This window comes from Vicugna pacos, chromosome 23, assembly GCF_048564905.1.
Source record: "Vicugna pacos chromosome 23, VicPac4, whole genome shotgun sequence".
NCBI classification, from domain to species: domain Eukaryota; kingdom Metazoa; phylum Chordata; class Mammalia; order Artiodactyla; family Camelidae; genus Vicugna; species Vicugna pacos.
The window spans coordinates 21880702-21906427 of NC_133009.1; the positions used below are offsets into that span (position 1 = coordinate 21880702).

At 53.3% G+C, this 25726-nt stretch overlaps 2 protein-coding genes across 4 annotated transcripts in view; both read left to right on the top strand.

Annotated features, from left to right (window-relative positions):
• The first annotated feature begins 16897 nt into the window (after positions 1–16897).
• On the top strand, positions 16898–20307 carry LOC102527003 (left-right determination factor 2). The gene is made up of 4 exons (XM_006198832.3): positions 16898–17233; positions 18487–18733; positions 18916–19158; positions 19484–20307. The coding sequence occupies exons 1-4, from the start codon at positions 16984–16986 to the stop codon at positions 19845–19847; spliced, it is 1104 nt and encodes a 367-aa protein (XP_006198894.1). The 5' UTR covers positions 16898–16983; the 3' UTR covers positions 19848–20307.
• Positions 20308–21606: 1299 nt separating this feature from the next.
• Positions 21607–25726, top strand: part of TMEM63A (transmembrane protein 63A) — a 31221-nt gene continuing 27101 nt past the window's right edge. For 2 of the 3 annotated variants that reach the window (XM_072948655.1, XM_072948656.1), the window contains exons 1-2: positions 21607–22263; positions 25508–25683. The gene's annotated coding sequence lies outside the window, so the exon portion shown is untranslated. The remainder of the gene's footprint in view (positions 22264–25507; positions 25684–25726) is intronic. The other variant, XM_015234817.3, reaches the window with a different exon arrangement.

Sequence of the window (25726 nt, forward strand, 5' to 3'; positions counted from 1 at the left end):
TGCTGCAAAACTCCATATTCCAAGGTCATAAATGCTTTGATGAGACACTGAAGAGCCTTGGGAGCAGAGAGGAGGTGTCAGGGAAGATTTGCTCAGGAAGTGATGCTGGAGGTGGGTCTTGAAAGATACAGGGATGTTTCCAGATAGAAAGAGGTGGCAAGAGCCAAGGTGGATGAAGGAGTGACACCCAGGCGATGGGCACTGCTTATGCCCAGGTCTGGTGGCAGGACCGAGGCCCAGTGTCAGTCAAGTCTCTCACCTGCAGGAGTGAGGGGAGCTGAGCTAGGGGAGGGGGGCTGGGCGATAGGTGGGAGGCAGGTGAGGCTGCACCGTGGAGACGCCAGGCTCGGCCCACTGAAGGCAGGTGCAGCCATGGGGGGGTTAAGCAGGGAAGGATCAGGTCTATTTTTGATAAAGAAAGAAAACTCTAGAAGGCTCGGTAAACAGTAACTTGTCTGGTAGCTTGTTGAAGAGGGTGATCCACTGGCTTAAGGAACCTCCTCCCCTTCCCCCAACAGGTCCCGGTCCCCCTCCTTCATAATGGATTGTTTACAAATCAGTTTGTTAAATTAACGTGCTGATAAGCTGAAGCTCCTTCCGCCCAAGGCTTCGTTCACTCCACAGAGCACAATGGCTGTGGTTTAGTAGGTGCCGGATGAGGATTGTGGAGCCAAAGAAGCAAACAGCAATCAGATCCAGGAGGGGGCCAGTTGGGGAGAAGCAGGTGTGGAGGCCCCGCCAAGGCTTCCAGCTTGGTGGCTCCAGGAGCTGACCTGGGAAATACTGGATGATCAGGTTTGAGAGAAATAATAAAAATAACAGCTGCCTCTCATTAAGTCCAAGTAGAGGTCAAGCCCAGGGCTGGGCCCTTCACACAGCCTTCCTGAATCCTCACAGGCAACCCTGTCACAAGGGAATTTTAATCCCCACTTTTACAAAGAGGAAATGGAGGCTCATCCATTCGCCCCCGGCCCTTGGCGGCGGGGAGCCACGGTGGAGGCCAGAGCTTGCGCTCCCCCCTGCTCTGCTGTTGGAGTTCCACTGGGGGTGAAGTGGGGTGCAGTTGGGACCCCTGAGGAGCAGCCTCAGAGGAGCCTGGAGAACAAGATGAGTACCTGCGACCCAGCAGCACCAGTTAGAGCTGAGTAGAATTTGAGCTTTGTGGGGATCTGTGTCCACAGAGAGCAGAGTACCAGCTCGCTGGGGCCGCTAGAACACAAAACCACAGACCGGGGGACTTAAGCAACAGAAATTTATCGTCTCTTAATTCTGGAGGCTGGAGGCCCAAGATCCAGGTGTCGGCAGGGTCGGTTTATTCCAGGGCCTCTCTCCCTGGCTTGCAGATGGCTGCCTTCTGGCTGCGTCCTCCCTCTCATGGTCTTCCCTGTGTCTGTGTCCTACTTTCTCTCCTTAGAAGGACACCAGCCCAGCCTAATGGCCTCATTTTACCTTAATTTCTTGTTTAAAGGCCCTGTCTCCAAATAGTCACTTTCTGAGGTACAAGGGAGGGTTAGAGCGTCAATGTGTGATGGGGGCGCACGATTCAGCCCCGAATGAGCAGAGTTTGGGAATTGTGAAGATTCAAGGGCAGAGGGGAGAAGGACCGGAGAGAGCCTGGGAGGCAGGAGGGGGTGATAGGGGTGTCCTGGGAGTGCGCTGGAGCTCGTAGGACGAGCAAGGGTGGAGTAGAAGCCCTGAGCCTGGCAAATGATGGAGGTCCCTGGGTGATCCAGGGAGAGAGGACCAGGGGGACCAGGACTGTGTTTCTGAACCCAGGACTTTGAGACATGGGAGGATTCTCAGGAGGAGAAGGATGTGGCTAGAGCGGCCACCTCCATCTGTAAAAGCATCAATCAGACCCACTTCTGACAAAGGTCAGTGGGGGCTCTGGTGTCTTCATCAGAGGGGGTGAAGGCTGCTCCCAGGAGCTGCGGGGCGGGGGTTCCTGCTGCACTGACCACCCCCCTGCTGGGTGAGCAGCTGGAAAGCCAGGCCACAGGGAAGCAGACTCTCTCAGGTGTGTCCTTTCCCATTAGTACATCGGGTCTGCTTCAGGCCCAGCCCCATCTGGTGACAAAGGTGGTCCTGAGCACCACTGACCGCAGGACGCAGAACACCAGCCTGACCCACATGTGTGAGCCATCTCTGAGGGAGCCAGTTTTGTTTCTTTTCTTCCCCCTGTCTGGAAACTGCCTGTAGCTGCTCTCATGCAGAGACCAAGGGACCCTGGCCCTGTTATATTTGACACATTCTGGGGCCTCAGGGGGTACCTGGCAGGAGCACTCAGCGTTCCTACTAAAATGCAAATGGAACATTTCCCTTGACCATCATGAGCTGCTGTGTGGTCATCCTGCGATTACAGAGCCTGAGGTTCTGCCCTTGGCTTGTGGTCAAGGAGAGGATGGCGTGTGTGTGTACACACACACATGCACACACATGCACACACACACGCACACACACACATGCACACACACACGCGCACACACACACACACACACACACACACACACAGATTGCTTCTGTTTTATTCAATTGCTGCCAACACTGAACTCACAGTCTTCTAATGGAAAATAGCAGTAGTAAAAATGGAGTCGAAATAAAGCAGAGACACATCTTGGATGACTGCTAACTAGAGGAGACATTATGGTCTAGAACCAGTCTCTGGAGGGACATGAAGATCACACAGGTCAAATCCCTCATTGTCCAGAGAGGGTCCTGGGCTGCCCGAGGTCACACAGCTCACAGGCCAGTGCTGTGTCCACTCCCCCTTGGTTTGAGTTTAAGTCAGGAAGGCCAGCCCCAGGCCTACCTTTGTCAATGCTGACCGCCAAACAGTCACTGGGTCTGTTCCCGCCTTCGGGCACAGCAGCCTGGGGCTTTGGTTCAAGGCGGGGCCTCCAACTTCCTGCACAGCCTCCACCCAATGTCAGGAGGCCCTGGGCTGGAGCTGAATCCCCGTGTGGGAGAGGACAGGCTGGTCCCACAGCAGCCCTGGGGACCAGCTCCCTTCCTCGCTTCACATGTTATTCCATTTTTAATTAGAGCCAAGGCAGCAGAGCCTCCCAGGCTGAGCCAGAAATAGTCAGCTTTTTAATTTGATTTTTGTTCTCCCAGAGGAAAGCCTTGGGGGCCTCCTGAGTGGAACATGTTGGGGTGAGGGGCTCAGTGGGGCATGGAGCTTGGAGATGTGGGGGATCCTGTGACCTGGATGACGTGTGACTCCAGCCTGGCGCCACCATCAACAAGGGGGGCAGCCTTGCTGGCCTGGGTTTCCCCGTCTGTGAGACGAGGCGCTGCACCTGTGCCTCCTCTCCTTCCCCTCCAGCACTAAAGTCTGTGAACCCTGAGCAGCTCTTCACGCCGCACGTGTACAGCTTTGCAGGTTCCCCACCTCTCTTCACGTCTGGGCTTTCACCTTTTATTGTGATGATGAAAGTCTTCTTGCCTCCCTCCCCACGGCTCCAGCACCAGCCTGTGGCTCTCCGGAGAGGAGTGGAGGTGGTGGGGTGGGGGCCGTCTCCTGCTTCTCCGACAGTTCTTTCCTGTCCCAGAAGGGCTTCCTCCTTCTCCCCCACCTGCAGCCTCGTGTTATTTCCCAGAGTTTGCCCCTGGCCCCTGTGCTCAGCCCAGCCCTTGTCTTTCCAGGAAAGTTCCCGGTCAGCTCTCCTCTCCTGCTGCCTGCTGTTACCTCCCGCTGCCAAGGGCCGCACTCCTGACCTCCAGCAGTTTCCTGGGTGTGGCCACTGGACTTGCCCCTGACTTCTCAGCCTGACCCCTCACTTGCCCCCACACTCCCTACCCGCGTGTCCTTATTCCTTCCCTGCCTGGTCTGTGCCGTGGGGTCCAGGGAAGAGCAGGAGGAGGGGGCCTTGAATTCGGGTGGGAAGGACCTTCCTCCCAGCTCTCCCTACACACAGTAGCTCAGTCTTCCTCCTTTCTCTGTGCCCAGTGCAGCTGTCTTGCCCCAAAGGATGGGAACAGAGTCTTGTTTTTAAAATTGCAGGAGACCTACTCCTCAGGCCCAGAGTGCTGAAGTGTCTTTGTGACGAGCTAGTGACAGCCAGGTCAAAGGCAGGTCTCCAGACTCCCACCGCAGGTCCTCTGTGGGCTGAATCTGCCTGCCTCGCCCTGTCCCCAGCTTGCCAGCATTTCGGCCCCTGGGAGCTCTCGGGGGCTCTAGCACAGGCTGGTTTCAGCAGGACCTGCTGTCCTGGGGCTGAGCAGGCCTGGTCCCTGATGCTGCCTCCCATACAAAAGACACAGGGTGCCCTCCAGTCAGAAGATGCCTGGGGGTGCAAGGCCCTCTGGGAGTTCCTGGGTGGCCAGAGCCCCTCCTGGGCCTGGGTAGACTGAACACTAAAAACTTATTTTCCTGAGGAGATGAAGTCAAGCCTACCTCGTCACCAAGACACTCTCTGCAGGTGCTGGGTCTGCAGCACAGAACCAACTGGGGCCACTGGGTGGAGCCAGAACTCTGTTCCTTGCTGGAACTGAGCCCTGGACAGGTGCAGAAACTTCCCCATCAGCACTGGGGCACGATGCCAAGGAACGGTCCTGCCCACAGGCATGGGCCGGGCGCTCAGAGGTCTGCTGATCAGGAGGCCCGGAGCTGGGAAGCGGTCAGCCCTCCCTGGTCCTGGGGGAGCCCTCCTTGGCAGGGGTCTGACAGCATCTTACACTGGTGGCAATTTGTGCAGGGAGAAGCTCAGTCCACCCCTCTACTCATTCCCCGTTTTGGAGCTGGAAGGAAAGTCTAATTTACCTCCCTCATTTTACAAAGACATTGAAATCCAGAGATGTTCGCAAAGCTTGCACAGCTAAAACTCCCACTTTTTAATTAATTTATTCATTTAACAAATATCGACGATGTGCCACCATGAGGGCTGGACATTGTTCTCGGCCCAGGGACACACGTTCACTGAAACGGGTTAGATAAAGTCATGAGCTTGTGGAATTCTGATGCAGAAGCAGTCAATAAACAGTTAAATGGATGAAGAAGATACCTGTAGAGAGTAGTAAGTGCTATGAAGAAAATAAACCAAGGTGATAAGAGAGTAACTGGAGGAGACAGGGAGGGATGTACAGATATCCAGGAATGGGCAAGAGAGGGCTTTCTGAGGTGACATTTGATCTAAGTTCTGAACGGTTAGAATTAGCTAATACTGCAATGGTCTGGATGCAGAGACTTGCAGGCAGAGGGAACAGCTAGTGCAAAGGCCCTGAGGTGGGACCTCCGTGGCTTGCCTGGGGACAGTAAGAGGCCCATGTGGTTGACTCTTAGGGAGCAAGTGAGGAGTGGTAGGACCCGAGGTGAGAAGGTGAACCTGGCCCAGGTCAGCCTGGGTTTTGATGACATGGTAAGAAATTTGAATTTTATCCAAAGTGTAGTAAGAATTCATTGGAGGTTTTTTTGTTTGCTTGCTTTTGGTTTTTAAAAACAGACTTTATTTTAGAGTAGCTTTAGGTTCAGAGCAAAATTGAATGGAAAATGCAGAGAGTTCCCACATACCCCCTGCCCCGACACGGGCACAGCCTCCCTAATTATCCACATGCCCCATCCGAGTGGTACAGTTGTTACAATTGATGAACCTACATTGACACCTCATAATCCCCCCAAGTCCACAGTTTGCATTAGAGCTGCCTTTTGGTGTTGTATGTTCAGTGGGTTTAGATAAGCATGGAGTGACATGCGTCCACCATTACAGTACCACCCAGAGTAGTTTCACCGTCCTAGAAATCCTCATGCTCTGCACTCATTCCCACCCCCTAACCCCTGGCAACCTCAGATCTTTTTATTATTCCCATAGTTTTGCCTTTTTCAGAATGTCACACAGAGGAATCACAGTATGCAGCCTTTTCAGATTGGTTTTTTTCATTTAGTAATATGCATTTGAGATTGCGCCATGTCTTTTGATAGCTTGATAGCTCATTTTGATAACTTGATAGCTCATTTCTTTTTAGCACTGAATAATATTCCATTATCTGGATGTACCACAGTTTATTGATTCATTTACCCATTGAAGGATGTCTTGGTTGCTTCCAAGTTTTGACAGTTAGGGATAAAGCTACGTAAACATCCATGTGCAAGTTTTCGTGTAGACAGAAGTCTTCAACTCCTTTGGGTAAATACCAAGAAGCACAATTGCTGGATCATATGGTAAGAGTATGTTTAGTTTTGAAAGAAACTGCCAGTGTCTTCCAAAGCAGCTGAACCACTGTGCTTTCCCACCAGCAAAGAAGGAGAGAGAGTTCCTGTTGCTCCACATCCGCACCAGCATTTGGTGCTCAAGATTTTGGCCATTCTAAGAGGTGAGTAGTGGTATTTCATTGTTGTTTAATTTATATTTCCCTGATGTCATATGATGTTGAGCATCATTTCATGTGCGTATTTGCCACCTGTATGTCTTCCTTGGTGAGGTGTCTGTTTGGCTCTTTTCCCTATTTTTTAAATTAGGTTGTTCATTTTCTTATTATTGAGTTTGAAGCATTCTCTGTAGAGTTTGGTTAATAGCCCTTTATCAGATATGTCTTTTGCAAATGTCTTCTCCAAGGCTGGGGCTTGTCTTCTTGTTCTCTTGGCAGTGTCTTCAGCAGAGCCAACGTTTTTAATTTTAATGATGTTTAGCTTATCAATTCTTTCTTTCATGGATGTCGCCTTTGGTGTTGTCTCCCAAACATCATTGCCAACCCAGGTTCATCTAAGTTTTCTTTTATGTTATCTTCTAGGAGTTTTGTAGTTTTGGGTTTTATATTTAGGTCTAGGATCCATCTTGAGTTAATTTTTGCAAGGTTTTAATGGCTAGAGTTCATCTGATCAAAGTTTGCCTAGTATTACTATGGACCATAGGCGTGGGGATTGGGAGCAGAAAGGTGGCAGCTACAGTTGCCCAAGTAAGCGATGAAAGGTCATGAACAGATATAGGATTGATTTTGCAGGTGAGACCAATGGGGCTTGCTGGGAATGGACTCTGAAGGATGTGGGATAGGAATCAAGAATGACCCCTAGGTCTGGAGGCCTCACTGGGTGTAGGGTGGGGGCCTTTACTGAGATGGGGACAGGGAGGTGTGGAAGGGCAGCTGGATGCCTGGTTCTGGTACCCAGTGAAGTGGTCAGGCTGGAGCTGTGAGCCTAGAGTCACCTGTGATGGCACGTGAAGCCAGGAGACTGGACCAGTTCACGTAGGAGATAAGAGGGGCAGGTTCTTTCCATGATCTCAGGCTGTTTTCAACAGGCAGGTCAGCCCCCGGGGCCCTTCTGCCCTGGGGTCAGGGAGATGGGGAGACACCATTCATACTGAGGACTGATTGAGTATGGCCCTGGCAAGGGGATCAGTTGAGGCAGACACAGGGCAAATCCCCCAGACCTATTATCCCTCTGCAAACACAGGTCCCTTTCCTGAATGTGGATTCCACACGGGTTCAAGAGTTTTGCTGGGGAAATAAAATAATTGGGCAATCAGCCACAAGAAAGCCAGTGTGGATTGAGAGATTTATTACAATGGGCTGATTAGCCCTCTTGGGGGAGGCAGCCCCCACTCTTTGTCATGCAGAGGAAGGAGGCTGGCTTCTGGCTGTGGGTCTGGGGGAAAGTCTGGCCCTCTGCAGATTGGATTTGTCTGGAAAGTCCCAGAAGTAGTGACGTCACCCTGAAGCCAGAGCTGCTGTCCTGGAGGACAGGAGAGGGCAGCGGAGTGGGGAGGATGGTGTGGAGTGTGGGGGGGTTTAACATCCCTAACTCAGGGTCTGGCCGTGGGCCGGGGGGTTGAGGACATTGTGGGCAGATGAGTGGTGGGGGCTATGACCACCCTCCTGCCCCTATAGACCAGGATTTGACTGGCTGCCAGGTGAGGGCCATGAGAAAACATGAGGGTCAGAGGTCATCCCAGGGGCTCCATCGGTGCGGATGAACTGAACCTGGGTCTGGGCTCGGAACCAAAGAGGACTCTGAGGTCAGTGAAGACTGGAGCCCAGGAGTTGGTTCATTTGCTGGGGTCCAGGGTAGGGGCTCCTGTCTCCTTCCCAGCCAGGGGTAGACACCACTCTTGTTGCCCCAGAGATACCTCAAGGCCCGACCCCAGGTGCCCTGGGCTGCCCCAACCCTGCTGCACCCATCAACCTCCCTCACCCCAGACCTGGGGGCCCCTGTGGCTCCTTGGGGTCTCCAGACATGCCTCTAGGTGGGGAGTAGCCCCTCCCTGTCCTCCCAGGGTAGCTTGGCCTCGGCCACAGCAGGGCCGGCCCCTTCCTGGAGGGGCTGGGGGCAGGTGAGGAATAAAGCCCCACATTTCAGTTCATCCACATTTTCCTGCCAAGAGTGAGTCCTGGGTTCAGTCTTGCTGTGCCGCTCACAGGCTGTGTCCTCAGGAGAAACACTGAACACCCCTCTTCCTGGCTTCTGGAAAGAGGGCGGGGAAGGACACCTTTGCATCCAGATAACAGTAGCTGATCTTGATTGAGTGTTTGCTCTGTGCCTTTCACCAGCCTCACTGAACTCTTGTGGAATACATTTTATTAGTGCTTGCATCTCACAGATAAGGAAGCCAAGGTGCAGGCAAGGTGATGAAGTTGTCTAAGGTCACTGGCCAGGACTGACCTCCCTCCGTGTTCTCATTAACAGTCTCTGACCTTGGACGAGGGTCTAACTGCTCTGAGCCTCCTTTGTGCAGCAGTGTCCACAGTCTTCCTCCCAGGGTATGGGGGTAATGAGGGAGATGGGGGTGACCGAGGTACAGGGAGAGGCCAGGTTGCTCCCACAGGGGTGGGAGCGAGGCTGTAGAACCACCCAAAGCAGGACGTTTAAGGCGCCCTTGGGCCACCCTCCCCACTTCCCCACCCTGGTGCTGAACTCAGGCTTCAGGCTTCCATTTGTACCAGCTGCCCCTGTCTCTGCAGCTGTCCCAGGACACAGAGAAGGGGGCAAAATCATCAATAAACATTTGCTTAATTAACTGAAGAGAAAAGGAGGCAGGAAGAGGAGCACATGGAGACAAACTGCTTCTAGGATTTCCTTCTTTAGGTCAAGATTTGGGGAAAGAGACTAGTTTATGGGGGTGTTTTTCTTTTTGACATTGTAAAAATTTGGGGGCAAATACAAGACTAACACTACTAACAAGAAAAAAAGAAATGAAAGAAAGGGAGCGGGGAAGGAAGGAAGGAAGGAAGGAAGAAAACAACCTGTGTTACCATCACAATTATGATTTTCTGAATCCTGGAAAGTCTTGTCTTTAAAAATGGAAAGGCGTGTTTGGACTCAGGTGCTGGGAAGGAGCAGAGGTGCGGGACGAGGAGGAGTCGGAGGAGAGATGGAGAACAGCAGGCGACAGCCCCGCCACCAGTTGAGTCAGTTTTACTCTGGGGACAAAGCCTGCGTGCACGGCGTGGCTGACTGGAGACGGGGCAGCATCCAAAGCTCCCTCTCACCGTGTGCTTTCTAGGTGTTTTCTCCAAAGCGAACCTGTTCACTGACAGATGGAGCTTTAAGCCTTAAAGAGAACAAACAAACAAACATATGAACCAAAACAAAACAAAGTGAGACCCACCCTGCTTGAATCTCTGCCTGTCTTGAGGCTCCTTGGTGTTGGTGAACAGGCCCATCCTATATGCATAACCGATTTCCGTTCCCGCCTGGTCTCTGTACTCTTGCTCTGGGCCGAGTAAGGGCTCCCCACTGAGGTGCACAACAAAGGAAGGAAGATGATAAACTCTTGAGATCTGTCTTCTATGTGAGGCAGGAAGTGGCACAACCACACCCTGCGAGTGGGAGCACAACAGGCAGTGAAGGAGCTGCCAGCCGGCCGCACTGATCTGGGCTGGGACGGCTGGCTTTCCGTGACATAGCCAGCCCACCCCCTCCAGCTGCCCAACCAGCCCCAGCCCTGCTGGAAGATTTGGGCCCTGGAAAGTGGGTGACCAGGTCACTGTGCAAGCGTGTCTCCACCCTTGCCCCTGACTCGCTTAGTCTGATGTGGGTCCCGTTGCCTTCCCGGATGGTGTAGAGAGCAGCACCAGGGAGCTGGTGGTCTCGGCCCCCTGCAAGAGACTAGGTGGCTCCTGGCAACTCCCCACATGCTGGCAGGCCTGAGTGCAGGGGGTGGAGAAGCCAGTGGAAGCTCTACCTCGTTTGCCAGAGGTTGACAGGCTTCGCTGCCACAGCCCTGGGTGGGGGTGGAACCCTGGTCTGGGCTACACTTACTCAGCAGGAGACAGTGGACCCTGGAGCTGGGAGGGCACAGTGTTGGTGGCATCACTCAGGCGCAGGGATTGCAGCCTCCCTGGGACTCTCATGGGCTCTGAATGTGGGGACGTAGGTGATCTGATAACCCCCACCTCTTGCCCCTACTTTCTCTTCCCATCCAGTGTTTTAGCTCAGAGAGCTAAGCAAAATCGTCACCCAGGAAAGAAAAGAGCCAAAGGAGGCTTTGCTGGCCGTGGAAGGCTCCCTTCCTCCGGCCACTGCTCTCTGGTACTTCCTAGGCTGCTCCCCCTCTCCATCCACCCCCTTCCCCACTGAGCACCCCTCCCAGAAAGCCTTCTGGCTGCAGCAAGCTTCCACCCACCCGCTGCCCCTGTAGCTGTTAAGACTCCCTAGGTCAGGGTATAGCATCCCACTCAGCAAGGGCCTGTGTGCTGCTGCCTGGATGCCCTCCCTCCAGCCTCCACAGTTGGGTTCTGGTGAGAGGGCAGCAGACAGGTGATTGCTAGGCCGAGGCTACACAGCCACGAGGGACCTCGTGTTGGGCCTGTGGCCGGGGCAGCATCCCCCCAGGGTGGCTCCCACGCCGCTGGCCTCAGGCCTGCCTAGGAAACCGCAGGAGGGCCTGCTCTTCCTGCAGGGTCCCTCCAGAGGCCTCTCTCCAGTAAGCTTAATACATGCTCACTTTCAGGGAATGCTTAACGAAACTCCTTTGCTCATCACCGAGCACCTACTGAAGGACGCCTCCAGAGCCGAGGCAGTACATCAATGACCCACACGGTCCACCCCTTGTACCATCTGCATCCTTCTACACCTGAACTTCCTGACAACAGGAACACAACTGTGTATTTCTCCCTAACAAGATCCGCTTGTCCTTCCCACCTGTGACACAGCTTTCTCTCCTCTCCAAGAGGAGAAGACCCACAGGCCCAGTGGCTACTGCACAGGTGACATCAATTCCTCCTCAGGTTTGGTCATGGTCTCACTAAAAACCCTGGTTCCTACCAAATTATAATGTTGTCCTTCAATAACTCATGTATGACATTTTTTAAAAAGGGAAGAAAGAGAGAGAAGATAATGATTGCTTTATACAGATCAACATGTGCTGTAATTTTCAATGCACCTCTACTGTCGGGAATGCAAGAACTAGGCGGGTACCCAGGGAACTCCCTGGACCTCAGATGTCACCTTCCTCGCCACCACTGTGAAGCAGTCACCTATCTCCCCTTGGTAGCTGGGATCAGCCACATCAGGCAGGAGAGTGTCTCCTTTTTTGACCTGGTGGCTCAGTGCACAAGGGGCCTAAGATAGCCAGGTAGCTGCCACATGTTTGGGTTCAGTGGCACTGTGATGTGTACTCTGGTGGAAGTGTGCTGTGCTCCCTGCAGGACAGTGGGGTTTCAGTCAGAAGATGTATAGTTTTTAAGTTTCAGGCCCAGAGAATGGTAGCAAAGGTTTGGAGGCAGGAGGGGGCAGTACCTGTTGTTACTCAATGTTTATGGACCCCTTACTGCTGCTCTCTGCCACCGTGCCACATACTGGGGACCCGTCAGTGAACAATTCAAGGTTGTTCCTTCAAGAGCTTGCTCTCCATGGGGAATTGTGGGAGTCCGTTGGCGAAGGGGGAGCTCAGAGGGCTTTACATAGAAGGCCTTGGCTGCCACGTGACATCCCTCTTGCCAGGTGCCAGGGTAAAACATCTGTGTCTGGGGGCTCAGAGGGAGAGCGCAGGATAAATGCTGTCCATGAGGGCAGCGCCAGTGCCACTCGTAGTCCAGGAGCTGGGCCTGCCCTCAGCCAGGCCCCAGGGGGACAGTGATGTATGAGGAGTGGGCCCCACCCAACTCTGGGGCCTGCTTGGCTGTTAGTAGGACGTGGACCAGAGATGGGCATGGTGTCGGGGCTGACTCCCCTCTTCAGGTCACTGGTAGGCAGAGGGTCAGGGAAAGTAGTACAGTATGTACATTATAGAATTGTGGTCTAAAGTGTAAACAAGGAAATTGTTAAGTCAAAATCACGGCTAGCCTGGAGGTCATTCCTAAAAAATTAATTTGTACACAATGACTGCAAAAACTCAGAGTGACTGTAGAAAGAAATCAGAGGTAAACATTAGAAACAAGGAGCAAAATGATCATGATTAGTAAATAACTATTCTTCTCCTTCCTGAGAAAGCAAAAGACTATATCTTTAAACATTATTGCCTAGTTTTGAATTTAGCTAAATGGAATCATACATCTTTTGTGTCCAGCTTCTTTTGCTCAATGTTCTGTTTGTGATTATAACTAACGTTGTATGTAGTAGTTTTGGTTCATTTTCTTTGCCATAAGATAGATATTCCACTGCAGGACTATATTACATTAAAAAAAAATTAGGTACTGGCGGTTGAACCCAGGACCTCGTGCATGCTAAGTACACACTCTACCACTACCCTCCCCCACTATACTACATTTTTAAAATCCATTACATGGTTGATGGATATTTTTGGTGGGTCGCTTCAGTTTGGACTCTTATAAACAATGCTGTTATAATTATCCATAGACCTGCATTTCTGTCCAACTGAGTGGAATTTTTAGGTCTTTGGGTAATGTGGTATCTTGAACTATATTAAATTCTTCCAAAGAATTCTCCAGTTTGGTTGTACAACTTCACACTCTCACCAGCAACACAGGAGGGTTCTTGCTTCTTCAGATCTTTACCAATCTTCTCCAACATCCAATACTTGATTTTTAAAAATTCCTACTATGGATACTTCCTTAATATGATAAAATGTGTTTATCTCAACTCTAAATCTCATACTTACTGGGGAAACAGTACGTAGTCCTATTAACACCAGAAACAAGACAATGCTACTTTATTATTATCACTATTATTTAGCACTGTTCTGGTGATACTAGCTAATGAAATAAAACAATAAAAAGAAACCAGAGGAATCAAAATTTAAAAAGAAGAATGAAATTATTAGCAAACATTAAGGTTTTGTACCTAGAAAATGCAAAAGAATAAACTAAGAACTATTACAAATGATAAGATTATTCAGTATGGAGGTTGGGTTTAAAATTGGTACATAGAAATCAATATTCTTCAATGATACAAACAATAATTAGCAATGCTATGGAATAAAAGATCCCATTTTCAATAAGAAAAAATACAAACTTGCCAGTAACTGATTTAGCTGTCTATCAAAATAAAAACTATACATACCCTGTAACCTAATATATCCACTTATAGACATTTATACAAAAGATACATTCAAACATGTGAAGTAGCATTTATATATTATAAAGTGGCTAATTATTGCAACATTATTTGTAACAGCAAAAGATGAGAATAGAATTTGAACATTCATTCAAAGGGATCTGGTTACAAATTATGGTACATCTATGCAAAGAAATTTTATGTAGCACTAAAATAAAAGTGTGGCAATACGCTATAGAAGATTCTACAAGGCATTTTGTTCAATGAAAAAAAAAAGTGTAAGACAATATGTGTAGTATGCCAATCTTGGAATTAAAAAAGGAAAGGAAGAATTACATCTGCTTATATTTGCAGAGAGTATCTCTGAAGGAGATCTAAGAAATGATGGGATTTTCTCAAACCTAAGACCCTTTGATGCTGGAGCTTCCTTCATCTGACCAGGGCTGAACTGTGTCCCCCCAAAATGCACACGCTGATGCTCTAACTGCTGGTACCTCAGCGTCTGACTGTATATGGAGATGAAGTCTTTAAAGGGATGATCAATTAAATGAGGTCCTTAGGGTGAGTTCTACTCAAATCTGGTGTCCTTCTGAGAAGAGGAAATTTGGACACACAGAGGCACACCCAGGATGCATGTGCACAGAGGAAAGGCCACATGAGGACACAGTAAGGAGGTGGCCATCTGCAAGCCAAAGAGGAAACCAAATTTGCTGCCACTTGATCTTGCACTTCCAGCCTCCAGACTGGGTGGAAATGAATTTCTGCTGTTTAAGCTCCTCCCGGCCCGCTGTGACATTTTGTTATTCTGTGACACCAGAGCAGTCTGAGACACCAAGTATGATCAGAAGGTTGTTGCACAAAAGTGTCCCAACTGCCACCTGAATGACAGCGATTGTGAGAGGAATTCTGATTTCAAAGAGGAAGTGTGGCACAGAGAACAATAAGCCTCTTTAAATCAATTGAATTAACAACACCGGTGCCTGGGGTGGGAGTGGGGTGCTGGGGGGCGAGGATAGGAGGACTAGGGGCCAGGGATGGGAGAGACTTTTCACTGTACCATTTACAAAAGAGAATTATAATGAGAAAATTATAATTTTGAAAAGGAGATGTGGGTCATGTTGCTGGATTAGTAAGGTGAAGTGGGCGCTGGGCAACAAAGGAAGGGAGGCTGACATCTTCCACATATACTTTTTGTATATTTTGACTTTTGTATTAGGTGTATTAACTGCAAAATCGTTAAGAAACATTGTTAACTTAAACTTTAAAAAAGCTGAACGCTGTAACTTAAGTATCAGAATGAAAGACTCCTACCATTTAGTGAGCACCTATTGTGTGCTGGGCACTCTGCTGACTTCTCCGTGAATACTGACAAGTGCTTTGCAAAAAAAAATACATCGTTCCCATTTTGTAGAAGAGGAATTTTGGAGCGGGTAGAAAACTCATCTAAGGCCTTATAGCTAGAGAGCAGCACAGCAAGACTGAACCCAGGACTCACTCCTGCCAGGAAGGTGTGGTCCTTATTCCTCCCCTGCCTCCCCCCCAACTCCTTAGCCCAGGGAGCCCCAGGGAGGGGCAGGTCCTGCTGATGCCAAGGACGAGGTGCTCTGGGAGGACACGGAGGGCCCACTCCCCACCCTCCCTGTCACACACCCAGGAGGGTGTCTGGAGACCTCAAGGAGCCACATGGGCCTCCAGGTCTGGGGTTAAGAAGGGTGATGGGTGCAAGGTTGGGGCAGCCCAGGGCACCTGGGGCTGGGCTTCAGGGTATTTCTAGAATACCACACAGGAGTGCCCGCCCTGATCATGAAGGGGACAGGAGCCCGCTTTCCCCTTTGGGCTCCCCAGAGGCTGGCCTCTAATCCAGAAGTGAACGTTCTCCTGGGCTCCAGTGTTCACTGACTTCTCGGTTCCCTTTGGTTCTCAGCCCAGGCTCTGGTCCAGTCTGTCCCCATCTGCAGAGGCTGCAGGATGTTCTCTGAACTTACATCTTCTAGTGGCCCTCAAGTGGCAGCCTGGACTCTGGTTGGAGTCGAATCCCAGCCTATTGGGGGCAGGAGGGTGGTCGTGGGCACCTGGCCCTGCTCCTCACCTCGTTCCCTATCATCCATCTCTCCAGGACTCTCTGAGGCCAAGTCTGCTGCCCATACCCCAGGACAGCTGTTCCACTGCCCTTCGTGGTACCCTCAGCTCTGCGCCAGGTCCAAATTGGCCCTTAGTCAGGGGTAGTGACCCTTGCCCTCTCCTCCTTCAAGACAGAAGACCTGGCTCAGGGGCCACTTAACCATCTCCTGACGTGACCTGGCAGGGTGTTGGGCCAGACACAGGTGGGGTTGGAAGTGGAGGAAGCCGGGCTCCTTCTTCTGCATGACAAAGGGTGGGGGCTGCCCTCCCACCTGACGGCTAATCAGCCCATTGTAAAGAATCTCCCAATCCACACTGGCTTTCTTCTCTTGGCCTCTGGCTAGGGTTGCCAGATGTAGCAAATAAATACAGGACTCCCAGTGAGAGGTGAAATTTGAATTTCAGATAAACAATGAATAATTTGTTAGTTAAGTGTATCCCAAATTGTGTTCTCTATTTTATTTGGCAGTCTGATCCCTGGCAGATTGCCTAGTCATTTTATTTCCCCAGTAAAACTCTTCAACCAAGCAAATCCACGTTCACTTCAGGGGAAGCCTCAGGAAACTGGGGGATGTGGCCCCTGCCCCCACCCAGCCCTGATCACCTGGACTGAATCCACTTGGTTAGCTTCAGGGGGTTGGGCGGGACTCTGGCTGGAAATGGTTTGAGGGTGTGGAAAGAACTCTGGGCTGAGAATCAGAAGACCTGACTTTCTGCAGACAGCCATGATTACTGTTGTGAGCGTGGGGACAGTGCTGCCTCTCTCAGCCTTGGTTTTCTTGGCTCAAAAACTGGAGGAGGAGGTAGACTGGATTTTTTTTTAACCCTAATCTCTGAATCCATGAACAGCCCAGAAGAGGGAGAGGATTGGTGTTCCTTACTGGACTAAACCTCATTGATACTAAGTAATTCCAGGTTCCCTTGCCTTCTGAAGGCCCCTCAGAACACTGGGAAGCACAGTCCAGGAGGTTTATAGCCCCCAGGAGCCATTTGAGCACCAGGCTCAGATGCTCATCCCAAAGGCAGGATTGGTCCTTAGCCAGAGAGCCCTGGTGTTGAGTGGGCAGTTTAACTGCAGAAAGGAATAGGACTCTAGGTCCACACACCAGGGACTGGAGTTTGCCCTTTGACAGGGGACAGGGGACCTAGCAGAGAATGAGATCCCTACCTCTTCTTCAGGAAACAGCTTTTTTATTTAACTGGTCAGGCACCCCAAGCCAAGGTAGAGAGGCTCATGACCAGAACAATAGGCATCTGTCCACAGTCCAGACATCCTCCTTCTTGGGGCTCAGGGACCTGTCTGGCTGCTGAGCTCCCAGGAGGTCCAAGGGGTGTGACCTCCCTCCCTCCCTGCCTGCCTCCCAGGCCCAGCCCAGGGCTGGCTATAAAGCCAGCCCAGCCTGGCTCTCAGCACACCCAGCTGGGACCCTCCTGGAGCCTCCTCCACTCTTCTCCTCCTTCTCCTGAGCAGCACCATGAGGCCCCTGTGGCTCTGCTGGGCACTCTGGGCGCTGCCTCTGGCCAGCCCCGGGGCGGCCCTGACCGAGGAGCAGGTCCTGAGCAGTCTGCTGCAGCAACTGCACCTCAGCAAGGTCCCTGTCCTGGGCAAGGCCGACATGGAGGGGCTGGTCATCCCTGCCCACGTGAGGGCCCAGTACGTGGCCCTGCTGCAACGCAGCCACGGGACCCGCTCCCGGGGGAAGAGGTTCAGCCAGAACTTCCGAGGTGAGGCCCTCCCTTGTTGGGGAGGGCTAAGACTGGATGTGCCTGCTCTGGGAGGTGTCTGGGGGCCCAGGGTCCATGGGGGACCACAGACAGTGAGGATGGCTGGCCTGGGCCACTGGTCTCTGTCTGCACTGAGGGCCTCCAATCTTGGGGCCAGGAGGAGCTGTGCCAGGCTGGATCTGCTGCCAAAGCCAAGGCAAGAACAGATATCATGGGGTAGGGAAGCAAAGTGGAAGGAGGGGAGACTAGAGAAGGGGAGACAGAGTGTCAAGGGACTTTGTGCTGGTGGACGAAGAGGATGGCCTCAGCAGAGAGTGTTGCCTTAGAGAGAAAGGACTTCTGGGTTCAGTTCTCAGCTATGATACTTGTTTTACTTTGGACAAGTCACTGAACAACCTTAGCCTGTTTGCGTTTCTGGAGATGAGGTTAAATTAGCTCTGACTATTTCGCAGAGTTGTGGCATGTGAGATGTAAGGTACCTCCCTGGGGCTGGGGCTACCTCCCTGACGCCCAGAAACAGACCAGGCTGGGTGCCCTGGGAGATGAGGAAGTGGGTCCTGAACATCTCAGCATGGGTGACTGCTGGCAGCCATGTGGCTGGCTGGTCAGGTGACCAAGCTGCCAACCTGGAACCTCAGGTGTTGGGGACATTTGCCTGGTGCCTCTGAGGAGGGAGTTTACCTGTCCTCACCACTCCCTCAGGACTCAGTAGCCCCACAAAAGTTTACAGGGCCCTGTCTCCTTGCCCTCCTTTGGAGGATATTTCTTGGGCATGAGCCCCCCCCTCACCAGGCAGGGAAATGAAAGTAATTTCAGGGCTCTTTTGCCTCTTAGGAAAAACCAATTTCAGCTGGTGACCACAGGTTTCCACTGGCTGGGTCCTCTGCCTCCCACCCTCCATCCCCCCTCCCGCTCCTTTGCCTAAAGAAGGCTGCATGTGTGTTGTCTGCATTCGAAGCCCCCACCCCCACCCCAGCCCTTGCTCAGCATCCCAAAGCTGCCACTACCAGCTGAGGGTGGAGGCCACTGGTAAATAAGCCCCAACCCCAAATGACGGTTTTAGAAACCGGCTTGGCCCTAACAGTTTACCAAGGAGTGGTGGTGTTCTCTTTCTGTCCTGGTCCACCAGTTTCCCAGCCTCCAACTCTCCCTGGGCATTACTGAGGAAATCCTGTTCACTGGCTCTGGGCCCTGCACCCTCCGAGTTCCCCTGGCTCCCGGAGAGGCCCCGCTGACTCTGCTTCTGTCCTCAGAGGTGGCCGGCAGGTTCCTGGTATCTGAGGCCTCCACGCACCTGCTGGTGTTCGCCATGGAGCAGCGGCTGCCGCCCAACAGCGAGCTGGTGCAGGCGGTGCTGCGCCTGTTCCAGGAGCCGGTCCCCAAGGCCGCGCTCCGCAGGCACGAGCGGCTCTTTCCGCGCAGCGACCGCGCCCGGGTCACCGTCCAGTGGCTGCACGTCCGCGACGACGGCTCCAACCGCACTTCCCTCATCGACTCCAGGTGGGGAGGTGGCGGCTGGGGTGTTGGGGGAGGAGGAGAGAGAAAGAGGGAGGGGGGCGAGGGGGCGGGGAAGCAGGGGAGTAGAGGCCACCTGGGAGGAGGTGGGAGAGGCACTCCCGGGGCTGTCCTGAGCCGTCCCAGTCCCCAGCTCTCAGCGCGAGCTTATGTCTCTGGTGTCGCAGGCTGGTGTCCATCCACGAGAGCGGCTGGAAGGCCTTGGACGTGACCGAGGCGGTGAACTTCTGGCGACAGCTGCACCGGCCCCGGCAGCCGCTGCTTCTGCAGGTGTCGGTGCAGCGGGAGCACCTGGGTCCGCTGGCCTCCAGCGCCCACAGGCTGGTCCGCTTCACCTCCCAGGGGCCGTCGGGCGCCGGGCAGGGGGAGCCCCAGCTGGAGCTGCACACCCTGGACCTCAGGGACTACGGGTAAGTGCTGTGGGTCAAACAAATCAACCCGAATAATAAGGCAAATGGGGGAATTAAACATATTTTGAAGTGTGTAACGTTTCAGGGTGCTATGGAAATGGATAAAGATATAAAATTTCTCCGTCCTCTCAGGAATAGTATCAGTTCTGATTATTTTGGGGTTATTTCTAGTTATCCATCCTCATCACAAATATGCAGCATTTTGGAACATTATGAGGGATGGGTCATAAATCTCCCTCCAGCTGCCCCACTGGGCTCCACCCTGGGCCCCCTGACCTCTGGCCTCCCAGCTGACCTCTGCCTTTGCCTCTCCTTGTCCCCACAGAGCTCAGGGAAATTGTGATCCTAAGGTGCCAATCACTGAGGGCACCTGCTGCTGCCGCCAGGAGATGTACATTGACCTGCAGGGATTGAAGTGGGCTGAGAACTGGGTCCTGGAGCCCCCAGGCTTCCTGGCCTATGAGTGTGTGGGCACCTGCCAGCAGCCCCCAGAGTCCCTGACCTTCAAGTGGCCATTTCTGGGACCACGACAGTGCATCGCCTCGGAGACGACCTCACTGCCCATGATTGTCAGCATCGAGGAGGGAGGCAAGCCCAGGCCCCAGGTGGTCAGCCTGCCCAACATGAGGGTGCAGAAGTGCAGCTGTGCCTGGGACGGGGCGCCCGTGCCAAGGAAGCTGGAGCCATAGGCACAGGGTGTAGCTATCAAGGGACTTGGCTCCTGTGTGTGTCAGAAGTGTTCTACGGCACCAGAAGAGATGGGGATTACTGAACGGCTGATGGCAAACGTTCTGTGCTATCTCCTGAGTTCTTCTGACCAGTTAGCTCACCTCCTGATTTTTGTTTCCCAGGAACAGGATTCCCTGGCCAATGGGTAGCCCCTGCCCAGTCTTCTCTCTTCTTGACATTATTCACTGCACTGAATCCTAAGCACTTAGCTGTGTAGGTTTTATAACCTAAGAGCAGAAATCCTAATTTGTCATTGTTTCCTCGTCCTATCACTGGATCTAGGCTGAGCTCTGTAGTATGGGCAGGAGATCCAGCTGCCACTCTGGGCTTAAAACCTAGGGTCACGTATGGGTGGTATGTTCCCAACTCAGATAACAAGGGCATTTTGCAAGAAACAAATAAAACACATTTTATCCTGTATTTCTTTGTTTTACCCAGAACACTGCAAATTGGGAGGGAACAGAAAGTTCTATAGAGATTAGGTCAACCAGATTAGAAAACTAAGGAAAAAGCTAAAAAAGACATGTTCAGGGTCTCAGTTAAGTGATACAGGATGCTAGGATTGAGCTGCCTAACATATATAATGGGGCTATGGTTATCTGAACTCATGTTTTGATCTATCTTGGCTCTTTCTTGATTTTGAAATAACCTACTGAAAATCAAATTTAGAAATCCCTTCCCTCTCTGAAATCAAGGATCCTGACTTCTCTCTCTCTCTCTCTCTCTCTCTTTTTTTTTTTTTTTTTTTGGTCAGTGGCTCCACCAACCTAATCACTGGGGTTAGAACCTTGCACTTCCCTGGACCCTACTGTACATATCAGGCAGTGGGTGGTTCCATTCATTGAGGAAGGGAAGGAATAAAGACACGTAGGTAGGGAGTGTGAGGGGAAGAGTGGGGTCATTTTGAGGAGCCAAGGTCAAGTCCAGTGGCCACACCCAGGAACTTGCTGGAGGTCAGAAGTGCGGCCCTTGGCAGCGGGAGGTAACAGCAGACAGCAGGAGAGGAGAGCTGACCGGGAACTTTCCTGGAAAGACAAGGGCTGGGCTGAGCACAGGGGCCAGGGGCAAACTCTGGGAAATAACACGAGGCTGCAGGTGGGGGAGAAGGAGGAAGCCCTTCTGGGACAGGAAAGAACTGTCGGAGAAGCAGGAGACGGCCCCCACCCCACCACCTCCACTCCTCTCCGGAGAGCCACAGGCTGGTGCTGGAGCCGTGGGGAGGGAGGCAAGAAGACTTTCATCATCACAATAAAAGGTGAAAGCCCAGACGTGAAGAGAGGTGAGAACCTGCAAAGCTGTACACGTGCGGCGTGAAGAGCTGTTCAGGATTTAGATTTAGCGCTGAAAGGGACCTGAGAGGAAGCTTTGTTCCAACCCTCTCTTGCTGCAGATGGGGAAACCGAGGCCGGTGGAGGACGGCTGTTTGCCGCAGCAGGTAGTGCTCTTCGGTTTCATTGGGGGCGCGGTTCTCACTGAACCTTGTCCTGCGTCCTGCCCTGCGCACACGCTAGCGCCCTCGGGGAGCTTACAGTCCAGTTGCAGAGGCCACCGCCTCAAAGGAAACACTTTGGATCCAGCCCGGGGAGACACCGCGCTCAGTGAGCTGGGCTAGATCCGTGCCCCTGGCGAGCCGGGTGCTAGCAGTACCTGCCTTGGCCCCAGGAGGCCGCTGAAAACACTGCAACCTCCGTTTGGGGCCAAAGTAGGACCGTCCCCGCCGCACCAGGGCTTTCAGCGCCCCGCTGCTCCGAGTGGTGGGGGAGCCGCGGCCCTTCGCAGCCGGCGCTGGGTGACCGCTGACTGCGTGGAGCCGAGGCGCGGGCTGAGTCCAGCCGAGCTTTCCATCCTCCCATTCCCCCAGGCGGGCCTAAGAGCCGGTCAAGGAAATTCTCTGCAATACGACGACAATCAAAAACGTTTGCCGATGCTCTCAGCGTGTGTCCCCGGGCCGAGACCACCCGGTGCTTGGCCCGGGGTTTCCAGAGGGACCCGGGGAAGGGGGCGAGCCGGGTGCTGGTGAGAAGAATTGGCCCTGGCGGCCCCCTCCTCGGTCCCAGGACGTGAGCTGGCGGGGCCGGGGCCTGCAGACAGCCGGGAGGAGATGCGCTAGCTGAGCGGCAGGCCTGGGGCCAGGGCTGGGCGGACAACGCCGAGGGGTGGGTGGCCCCGGACGCGGGACGCGGCCGCAGGGGCGGGGGAGACGTCCCCGTGGGCGAAGAGCAAATTGGGCAAGCGGTGGACGCAGCTCTGCGCATGTGCAGGAGGAGCCAGAGTTTCACTTTGTAACTTTTAAGTGGTCGGGACGCCGCCCCGCCCGGCCAGGTGGAGCCAGACAACTTCCCCGGGCCGCGCCGGGCCGCCGCGCCGCCGCCGCAGGTAAAGGGAAGGGGCGTTGAGGAGGGGGAATGTTGTCCTCCGTCTTTCCCGGGATGCGCAGGACCTGGGGGCTACACTGGAATGCCTTGTCAAGTGTCCGGTTCCGGGGCGCGGCCCTCCGGTCTCCGCAGCCCCCACTCCCCAGGAGGGGCGACGGCGGTGGGTGAGAGGAGAGGGTCCTTCCTCGGGCCGCGCAGACCGCGCATCCCCATTCTAGCCCTGCGCCTTTCCCAGCTTCCCGGCAGCTTTTCCGGACTTCTCTCTCCAAGGCTTCAGCTTTTCGCTTTTACGGCGGATCCCTCCCATTTCCCTGTCTCTCCCTCTGGGGATTTGTCAGCTGGAGTCGGCCTCTCAGCCTAACTAGGAGCGCAGCCTAGGGGCTCTCTCCGACTAGGCGAGGTAAGCGAGGCAGGCCTGTGAAAGGGCAGGGTATCTGAGTCCCCTGCTGCTGGGAAAGTAGAAAGCACCTTGGGGCTGTCCTTCAGTGACCACTCACTGCAGCCCCGGTGGAGTCCTAAGGTAGGAAGCTGGGGATTTGGGGAGGGGAAGGGAGGGTGAGGAGAACTTTGCTGAGAAACCAAAACCGCAGAGATTCCAGTGCCTGATAAGCGTGGCTACCTGAGACCCTGGGTTGGCCTCCGTCTTTCAGCGCAGGTGGTGTCTTTAAGAGCGAATCCTCAGCGTAGTATGCAAAATGAACCCCCAGCTTCCTTGCACCCTGAAGTTGTGTGGCTGAGTCCCAGCCCCAACAGTGTTGAGGGTTTGAAGTTAAGCCAGTGGATTGTGCTCACCAGTCCAGGCCCAGTGCATGCAAGGGGAGGCATCCTGGGGTCTTTCTCAGGCCCTGGCTCCTGTAGGGTCATGGACAGTCACTGGGGATGAGGAAGGACTCCAGGCAATCCCTTACTGCAGAAACAACCCACATCCCCCCCTTATCCCTCCCGTATACCCCACTGTCTTCGTCCCCTCCTCCGACACAGATCAGAGAGTCCTGAGTCTGACTGCCTTGAGGTGTGTATGTACAGCAGAGGCTCCTTTTCCCTTTGCAGACGCTCCTGTTTGTTTAGTCTGTGGGCAAAGGTCTCTCTTAGCTGTTCACTGGGCTCTAACAGGGAAGGTATCAGATGGATATTTTGTGTTTCCCATTGTTTGGAGAGATGACTTAACAGCAGACAAGTTTTGAGTGCCCACTAGGGTTACGCCCTGGGCAAAGTGCTTTATGGGCATTGTCTTGGAAGTATGCCTCCCACCAGCTGTATAGGAGAAACATCATTGTCCCGGTTTCACGGAGAAGGAAGCCAAGGCATGGAGCGGTTAAGCCACTTGTCTAAACCACGTGGTGCTGAGATCCTAACTTCAAAGCCTGCTCAGGTGCCTGCCAGGTGCACTGCCTCCCCCGGGACCAGACGCTGTGCCCTTTTCTTGGTGCTGCAGGGCTGGTGTCTGTGGAGGTAAATGGTTGTTCAGGTTCCTGGGCCCTGCTTGGTGGGGTTTTAAGGAGGAGTTTGAGACATTTTTCTGCATCTAGAACATCAGAGTTAGCTTCTGTGGCAGGAGGTCTAGAGCTGCTTGCAGTCTTGCTATCCCAGTGACAAAGCCGGAAGATCTGGTGATGATAAAAATACACTGAATTTGCTTACACACTTCTTGCAGCATTCTGCTGGCATTTCTGCCAGGGAGGCATAAAGATCTTCAGGTGTGCTACATAGAGCTCTTCAGGGGCCAGTCCTTGCTCCCAGCTCGGGTGGGAAGGGGGTTAGCACTGGTGATTGACTTCTTTGGTAATTTTGAGACCAGCTGTTGGATTTAGTCCTCTGTCCCACTGACCACAACCAGACTCTGGGATATATGTAGGCTGAACTTTGAGTTGGGGCTTGAGTCAGCTACTGCTCACCTGACCACTGGGCCTTAGGAGTAATTCTCGGCTTTCTTGTCTTCTGAGTCTTGGCCTGAGGAATGAGATGATGAGCAGAAATTTCTCTGGGAGGCATGGATAAGACTAGGCACTCGCATTTGCATATCTAACGATATGGAATGACTCAGTGTTGCCAAATTGTACAGGCTGGGCAGGGCGGCTGTGGCCACAGGGCCCACTTGCTGGTTTGACCCCTGCCCACTCTCAGTCTTTCGCCCACTGTGCCATCTCTCTCCTGGTCACCGCCAGCTGAGTCCCCTTCTCTCCTCCTCCCGCTCCTCCGGAGCCTGGCAGGGCCGCCCTGTGGTGGGTGTGCTCCTAGCTGCCCTCTCAGAGTCCGCCTGTTTGGGAAGGTGCAGAGGGCCTGGTCCTAGAGGGACCATGGTGGTTCAGCAGAACCTGGACTTCACATGTGTAACAGGCAGGGACAGTCTACAACTAAGCCAAAAGGTCTGAGAGCAATTGTGGGCCCCCACAGCGTGCCCTCACCTGGGCACCTTACCTGGAGGGGGCAAACTGGACAGGCCGCCTCTTGGGAGCTCTGAGCTTCCATCCCAGGCTGGTAGTATTTGCTGGCTGACGAAACTGAGTCCTTCTTATCAAACTGTGTAAAACCACCCAGGGGAGCCTGTTTGACTTAGAGGTGTGACTGAGACTGACGGAGGAGGAAGAGCCATAGGTACCTGCCTCCCGTGGAGTCTCTGCTCTCCCAAAACTTGGCACAAAGCTGTGTCAGTGAGGGTCATCCCGCCCCCGGCACCACCATAGCAGCCACCCTGTTCCAGGGACAAGGCGCCCTCTGTGAGCATTTTATGGGGATTTTTTTCTTAGCACTTCACTTTTCAAGCCTTCCTTGTTTGTTCCACTGCATTCCTTTTTCCTGATGCTAGCCCTTGGGGGACCATGGGAAGCCTTCCCAGCAGCAGCTACCCTTGGGGCCTGTATGAGTTCTGGGACTCGGTCTGACCAGGAGCCCACAGCCACCAGTGCTTCTGTGGGGAAGGACCTCTGTCCTGACCCCAGTGGGGCCTCGAGCCATTGGAGAGGAGGGGAGAGGCTGGAGCCTCAGGGGGTGCTGGGGAGGAGAGAGCAGAGAGGAGCAGGGCCGCACAGAGGAGTGAACCCTCCCGAGTTCTGGGAGTCTAGGGAGAGAGCCAGGACAGGAGGGAGCCCATTGGGAAGAACCAGAGGCTCCATATGAGCTTTTGAGTTCAGGGACACTGGGGCAAGTGTGAGTGCAGGGGAAGTGTGCTGAAGGGCTTCAGGCCAGAACCCCTGAGCTGGAAGAGGGCCACCCCCACGTGACTCTGACTGTCTGTGTTCCCTCAGATTCAGGGAAGTCTGGTGCCCCATGATCCTAATCAGGAAAGCTCGGCAGGAAATGAGTGGTGGACCTGAGGCAGCTCGGGAGGTGGCCGGGGCTGCCACTGCCTTTGCCAGAGCCAGTGCCAACTGAGGACCTCTCCAAGGGACTCATCCTCCATCCTTCCTTCTCCTGGCATCTGGTAAGTGTGGGGACAGGAAGAAGTTTCCAGTCAGCGTCAGGCT

Excerpts from the sequence above, each read along its gene's own strand:
- LOC102527003 (XM_006198832.3), top strand. The coding sequence starts at position 16,984 with ATGAGGCCCCTGTGGCTCTGCTGGGCACTCTGGGCGCTGCCTCTGGCC. Across the intron at positions 17,234-18,486 it reads GTTCAGCCAGAACTTCCGAG|AGGTGGCCGGCAGGTTCCTG; the intron begins GTGAGGCCCTCC and ends TTCTGTCCTCAG. Across the intron at positions 18,734-18,915 it reads ACTTCCCTCATCGACTCCAG|GCTGGTGTCCATCCACGAGA; the intron begins GTGGGGAGGTGG and ends CTGGTGTCGCAG.